At 56.0% G+C, this 7,382-nt stretch overlaps 1 protein-coding gene across 1 annotated transcript; it reads right to left on the reverse strand.

The window, feature by feature from the left end:
- Positions 1-6,314: 6,314 nt before the first annotated feature.
- Positions 6,315-7,382, reverse strand: HOXD12 (homeobox D12). Its single transcript, XM_074872279.1, has 2 exons — positions 6,821-7,382; positions 6,315-6,553 (listed from the first exon to the last, which is right to left on the reverse strand). The coding sequence occupies exons 1-2, from the start codon at positions 7,380-7,382 to the stop codon at positions 6,315-6,317; spliced, it is 801 nt and encodes a 266-aa protein (XP_074728380.1).

The following is a 7,382-nucleotide window of genomic DNA, read 5'->3' on the forward strand; positions in this document are numbered from 1 at the left end:
CAAGATCCATCTATTGCACAAGAGGGTTTGGACAGGATCAACTAAGAAAAAATCCCCACCGTGTGCTGACGTGCAATTCATCTTGATTGATTCTAGTGGTAATTATGTCACGTGACGCGATGTAGAAATGTCCTTATATCTATATCAGCCCCTCGGAAAGGCTCCTAAGATCTCTCCAAAGAGCCCTCCCAGCACGGAGAGACGAGCGCAGCGTTTCCACAAATATAGCCGGTTTTCCCCCTCATCCTTTCACCGGGCGATGAGACACACGTCGGTGGTGCGGCTAATCACCTGGGGCCGCGCCGCGCCGCGCCGCGCCGCCCGGGCGGGCGCCTGCCCACCGCCGCCGCCGCCCGGCGCGGAGCCCCGCGGCGCGCAGCCCCCCGCCCGCATCACCGCCCGGCCTCCGCCGGCGGCCAGCGGGGGATGCGGCCCCCGTCGGGGAGCGGGGGCCCCCGGAGCGCGGGCTGCGGTCTCCCGGCCGGGCGCCCTCGGCTCGGAAACGTGGTCGCTCCTCGTTAGAGGGAGCGATGCTCGCCGGCCGCCGCTCACGCGGATGATGCGCGGGTGACGGCTCGCCCGGGAAAGCCAAGTCCCAGTCACACGCTCGAGCCTACGAGTGGATCTGCCCGCCCGGCTCCAGCAATCCACAGTTGGCACCAAAACCGTCCACGAAATCCAAAGCCCGAGTCCCCATCACCTCGATTTCCCTCGCTCATAAGCCCAGACCCCGCGCGCTTGTGTCAGGGCGCCAGGGACAAACTGAAATGAGAAATACGCGAGCAGAGCATCTCTCAGGAGCCGGTTTTAAGACAGGGAGACACTTTCGGGCTCTTCTGGGTAGCGAAGGGCTAGGGCAGGAGGAGACGTCCACCGAGCACGGTTTCCTTGGGAAGCAGAGCAGCACACAAAGTGACCTCTGTTCCCGTGCCTCTGACTCCCACCAAAATGTTCATTTTCATTGGAAGGGAAAAGCAGGGCTGGGAGCGGGCGGCACGCACAACACCCGCCAGCCCCGCGGCCGCCCTGCCTTCGAGGGCTCCTTTTTGCCAATTTTCTTTTTCTCCTTGAAATATGATTTTACATAGGCGAGCACAAACCGGGTCACAAAGGCTGAAAAGAGAGGAGAACAAGTAATACGCGCCAGCAATAGCCCTATGCTCGAGCAATTCCTCATTCCAGAAACGTTTGCCAGCTCTCTATGGGAATGCCTTTTTTTCCGCCACTGTACAGCGTAGCCAGAGTAGCCCCGCCACATGCCGCTCTCCAGATAAACCCGAAATCTGGGCGAGCTTTCCATGCCGAGCAGGGTCGCCCCCTGCCACCCAGGCGATCTCCGGGCGTTCCGGCCGGGCGGCAGGCCCTGCATCACCTCCAAAAAGGCAGCCTCCATGTCCCACTGACAGCAGAGAGCCCGGCAGGTAGGGAACCGGCCCCAAAGCGCCGCGGGCGATTGGGGGGAAGGCCCGGGGGCTCCCCGGCTCTGCGAGGCGGCGGTGCCCGCGGGGAGCTCGCCCAGGCACAGGCTGCGCGCCCCGCGGCCCCGCCGCCACAGGCGCCTCCTGCGCGCCCCCGGCTCCGCGCTGCGGAGAGGCTCCGGGGGCGGGAGACCCGCAGCCCGGGCTGCACCCCGCACCCTGCCCCCCGCCCCGCCGCCGGCACTGCCCCTCCTGCATCCCCCGGCCCCCAGAGCAGACGAGGGCTGCCCAAGGGGCTTCCACATCGCAGCCCAGCCTGCCCTTCCTAAGAAGTGAAAGACCAAAGCCAGGCAGATAAGATTAAACTCATTCTTCTTCCGTTTTTTTTTTGTTTTTTTTTTTTTTTTTCCTCCCCCACCTTTCTTTCCTTTTTTCTTTTCTTTGTACAGTATGATATTTTTTGCCTTGGTGCCTCGGTCGCAAACCACCTCAAACGCCACAGATTGCTCCCAGTAGATAGTCTCTCAAGGTATCACTAGAAATCAAGGCACAAAACCACCATTCCCTCCTTTTATCGGTAACTTTCGAGCCCTCTCGATTCTGCTGCAACACATGAACAACCTCCTAAAAATGATGCCTGCGCAGTTAAAATGGCTCCTGTGTCACTTACCACCCTGAGCTCGCAGCAGAGCAGGGCAGGGATCCGTTTGGATTGTGCCCCCAGGTTTCTGATCGCCTATCTCATCAGGAGAGATGGCTCTGGGAACCTATGGAGCTTCATTTGCTTTACCGTTCAAACAAGTAATTACGCCTTAGCCAGAATCCTTCACCTTCCTTTCGATGCAGCAAGACTAGCATCAATTAAATTTTGGCGCAGGAGCCAACCGGTTTCAACTAATTCAAGTTCAAAGACATGGCGACGATTTGTTAATACGAAAACAGCCCTTTTAGGAAACAGTCCCTTAAAAAGCGATCTAATTTGGGGAATGTGAGACCAATATCGCAGCAGAGACCCCGCTGGAACAAGGCAGAGCTGGGGGTCCCCGCCTGCCAGAGCATTTTTACCCTGGGGTCGGCTCCCAGCCCAGGTCTGAGCATTACATATACCCCCCCCTTTTTTTTTTTTTTTTCCCTTACGCAGATTAAATAGCATTGAAACATAAATGCACATCATGTACACAGTCAGGCGAATACTTTACCGTTAGGCGTCTTGAAACATCTGCAACCGTTGCCTGGAATTACCAAGTATTCAGGTCCGAGTGACATTTCCAAAAGCCCTCCGTGGAAATTAAGGCGACTTGCATAACATTCAGGTTTAAAAATATACCCGGTCCGGCTGGAGAAGATGCGGTATTTTTGTGCCACCCAAGATAAGACACTAACTTGACCTTAACTTTGTTATGGCGCCCCTAGTATCTGGAGAACGTGAACAGACACTGTCTGGCAGCTCTCGTAAAAACCGACTGGAGAAGAGATTCTGAGTCATTTCATTTATTGCCACTACAGTTCTGCAAGAAAGCTTTTCCTCCCTGCCAAACTTTAATTATTTATGCTCTTTTAGGAGGCACAAAGGCATCCAGAGCCATTCCCCACAAGCCGAGTTGCGTTTGCAGCCTTATCAAACGAGGAGGAATGGAGAGCCCCCTCGGAAGGGCTTTATCACGTTTAGGCTGCGGTCGGAATGCAAAGATGTTTATGTTGGAGTAAATAAAGGGATGGACGGTCGCCTGCATGCTGCGGGAAGACGCGGGCGTGGGCGCAGCAAGCGGGTGCCCGCTGCTCCCCCTCCCCTCTCCGCACCGCACGCACCCACAAAGCCGGGGCAGGGGGCGAAATACAGCTGGAAGGACACCCGAAATAATCCAGCCGGAGGGCGTGGGGTGCATCCACCTCACTCGGGTGCATCTCCTGCAAGCCCACCCGGCGTGCCGCACACGCGTGTGCACACATGTGCCCACGGGGCGGCTCAAGCGGGTGCGCGCAGGCAGAGCCGCGCAGGCAGAACAGCGCAGGCAGAGCCGCGCAGGCAGGGCGCGCCCCGCGCCTGCAGCTCTGCCCCATGCGTGTGTGCCTCCACATACGCCCGGACCGGCGCGGCTGTCGTCGCCCGCTGCTTCAGAGCAACGGCTGAAGCCCGGAGTATGGGCACGCGTGGAATCATGCACCATTTTCTACCGCCTGTGTGTCTACGCACAGTGTGAGCCCGCAAATGCGTACGTCTGTGTGTGCGCACACACGGTTGCACACAACGGGCGCTGCTGAAATAAGTGCATCTATATAGATCCAGGCACATACAGAGATCCATAGCACACATACTTTCGCATCACGTCGCAGTTTAGATCCTACCTCCTCTGTTTTGTCTCCTTCCGTGGGCGATTCGGGCTAGAAGCTTTACTATAAGCCATCGTCGTGGATTAGATACGTTTAATAAACAATACATTGCCTTTCGCATCTTTTCACCGGGGTTCCTCTTGGATTTCACATCACCCATGTAATAAAGGGACTGGTTGTACTGGGGCGAGTCAGGACAGGGAAGGACGGCATAAAGGGTCCATTTCTCATGGACTGTAGCCGGCTGAATAGTATTCCAGGAGAGAATAAGAAAAGGGGCTTTATCTGGTTTTCGCTTTTCTCCTGGCTTGCATCATTGGGGTTGCTTCTAGTTTTTTTAATTAGGGAAATGCTACTGAATGAAGAGACTTTTATTGTCCGCAATGCGCCAGCTCCCAGCACGGGGGCTGAGTGCCTCAAAGATTTGGAGGGACCCAGGGGTGGTGCCTCTGGATGTAGGTGGCTAGGTGTGCACCCTTCCCTCGGGGAGCTCTCGCCCGGCTTCGCCCCCACTTTTCCACGGGCAGTCACCCCGCCATGCGCGGGGAAGGGGTTTGTCCGCACTGGGCAGTGCGGTAAGAGCGGCCGTTCCGGACGGCGAGAAATGTGCCTCCAAATTGGGTTGGTTTTCCTTCTCCCCCCCGAAACACCAGCCGAGCGTTACCTTTGGGGCTCTCTGAAAAGCTTTCGGGAAGATGGCTGCATTTCTGCCCTCCTAGGAACCCGGCATTTACCTCCAAACCCACCGCTGTGTCCTTGCGAGCAGTGCTTGTAAGCACACGAGTGGGTAGGAGCAAAGTTCAAACATGTCTCTTTATGAAATAATGAGTTTATTGCCTTCAGGAAGGCAATAGCCCCGTGTAAATAGGTAGCTGCTTTGTGCCGTTCCTTGTGGTTGTTTAGCCTTGTCGCACACGCCCCGCACAACCATATCTGAGCCTACTTTATATACCAGAAAATAACGCAGGCTCCGCCAGTTTAATCATTATTACTGTTGGGAGAGGCAACCCAAGGTTTCACGTGTGGAAACGCCTCTTCATGAGAAACAGATTTAGGTGGAAATCGCAGCCAAAAGGCGTTTTAATCCGGACCTAAAATTCCGTGAGTTTTTTTTCTTTTATTTTGTGAAATATCAGACCAAGGCAGTATCTAGCATTTCCCCTGGCTCTGCAGCTCCGGCCAGCCTGGCCGCTCTGGTGCTCCAGAGGCTGGCGGCTCCCGGCAAAGAAAGCCTGTCAGCAAGATACGGGGAAAATCGATTTCCTTCTCGTCCTAAAACAATAACCAAACGGCTTGGGCAATGCTCCCAGCCCCTCTGGTCGGGTGATCCTCTGAGGTTTAAATCTGGGCAAAAAACCGAAAGCGTTCCCCCATTTCCCTCATAAAAACCTCAGCGGAAACCGCCATGGGGACGGTCTCACAAAATTATCAAACCCACCAAAATCTCCGGGCTCTCCCCTCTCCTGTGCCTGCAGCACCCCGGGGTGAGCGGGGGGCCCCGGCTCCCCCCAGCCCTGCCCCTGCCCCCGCCTGGGCCCCGGCCCCGGCCCGCCGCGGCCTCGGCACCGCCCGCTCTCCTCCGCCTGTTTGTTTGGGGCAGCGCTTGGACAAGGCCAAAGTCAGCGGCGCTGGAAGGGCAGGGCCCGGCCCGGCCACCTGGGGCGGCACCGGCGCCGCCGCGGCCACCCGCGCCCTGCTCCGAGGCCCCCTCTGCCGCCGCGGCCCCCCGCGCTGCCCCGGGGCTCGGCGGGCGGGGGAAGGGGGCGGAGGGGTGCTCCTTCTCGAGGGGGGACCCTGGCCTCTGGGCCCGGGGAGCAGCCCAGCCCGCGCCCCGGGGGCGGCGGCTCCCCCCCGGCGGGCACACGAGGCTCCCCTCCGCCCGTGCCCCCGCCGTCGGGGCGGGCGGCCGCAAGCGGAGCGGCGGGACCGGCCGCCGCCGCGGAGCTGGCGCGCAGGTTACGCGCGGGCCTTGCGCGGGTGTCACGTGCCCTCTCCGCTGGGCTGCGGCCGGATCTGCAGCTCCGAGCGGGGGGGTGGGAAGAAAAAAAAAAAAAAAGAAGAAGAAAGCAAAAGGTTTATTTGTTAACCACTTTCCCCCGTCGTTGCTCGAGCAGGTTACTCCAAACCACAAAACAAGCCGGCGCCGCAGGCTCGCCCTGGCGTGCAGGGCAGCAGATGAAGGGAGCGGCCGGGACTCACAGAGCTGACGTCTTTACTAGGCGTTATTCCTTTATTTTGCTGCAAAATGGTGTTTACATACAGATAAAAAGAAATCGATTTTAGTTTAACACCGCTCGTTCTCCGGGCAAAGAGGGGGTAAGAAGCAGGAGAAAAATCTATATAAATGGAGAAAGAAAGGTAAAAAGCTGATAATACAGGTTTCCATGCTGGTCCGGCTTGTCTTCTTCATTTTGGCTAAGATCTCAGCGTTTGCCAATTTACGCAGGGATCCTACGCGTTTCGAGAATTTGATTTAAATGGTAAAAACACGCACTCGCGAATACGCTCTACTCTAGGGGTGAACACTCCGGGCACAAGTTCATGCAGGAACGGGCGGACTCTGCTCTAGTACATAGAAAGCGCCTGCTCTCGCATTACTACTCTTTTCTTTTTCATCCGCCGGTTCTGAAACCAGATTTTAACTTGCTGATCGCTTAAATTGAGTCTGTTTGATAGTTCTTTCCTCTTCTGTCGGTTAATAAACTCATTGAGGAGAAACTCGTTTTCCAATTCAGCAATTTGTTGTTTTGTGTAAGGTTTCCGTTTCTTTCTTGATCTCCCCTGGGTGGGGCACCAAGGCAAACCTACAACAAACACGTCGATAATTTAGTGGATCAGGTCTGGGTATTAAAGAGAATATTCAAAAAAAACCACAAGATAACAGGGCTAAAATAGGTCGGCAAATCGGGCACAGCACATCTGACAGCACAATTTCTATCTACCTCCGAGTCGGATTAAGCGATTATCGCTCCGAATGGGTTACAGGGGGGTTACAAAGCAATTACAGGCATCTCTTAGAAAGCACGTATCGCTAGGTCGCCTCTAACTAAAGCGAGATATTTAAGGCATACCATCCTGCACTGAAGGTCTGAGGCATGACTGGACTGCTGCGGGCTGAACTGTCAGGTTCAAGTTGACGGAATTCTTGATGTCCTCCTTTAAGCTGGAAGTGCAGGAATTCACTTCAAAAAGAGCAGCCGAGCCATGCAAACTTCTCTGCAAGCTCGAGTGGTCATACTTTACGGGCTTTAAGTTGGCTGCGTGAGTAACAGTTGGGTCATTTGCGAAAGATTGCCTCTGCCTGCATCTCTCCTCTTGTTTGGAGCTCGCATCGTGGGCGTAATATTTATTGTTGTCTTCCAGGCACTCTTTGTTGCCGTTGGAGCTGATGTTGATTGGAACGGAGCCGGGGAGGTACGGCTGCGCCGCGCCGCCGAACGCGTGGCTCTGCGGCTGGGCTGCGCACGAACTTGAGCAAGTCCAGGGGATCGAGCTCCGGGGGTAGGAAATGGTGGGCAGAGCCGCCAATTGACTGCCATTAGCCCGCAAATTAGGAAAATAAAAGGAATCTGGAGATTGCAAATTCAGGAGAGAACCAACGTAGCCAGATCTGTAGAGACTGCGATCACACAT

The sequence above is a fragment of the Strix uralensis genome, chromosome 6, assembly GCF_047716275.1.
Source record: "Strix uralensis isolate ZFMK-TIS-50842 chromosome 6, bStrUra1, whole genome shotgun sequence".
NCBI classification, from domain to species: domain Eukaryota; kingdom Metazoa; phylum Chordata; class Aves; order Strigiformes; family Strigidae; genus Strix; species Strix uralensis.

What these genes read in the sequence shown, in the direction of transcription:
- HOXD12 (XM_074872279.1), bottom strand. Translation starts at nt 7,382, where the DNA reads ATGTGTGATCGCAGTCTCTACAGATCTGGCTACGTTGGTTCTCTCCTG. An exon ending in CAGACCTTCAGTGCAGGATG is followed by an intron (nt 6,554 to 6,820) that starts GTATGCCTTAAA and finishes TGTTTGTTGTAG; the next exon opens with GTTTGCCTTGGTGCCCCACC.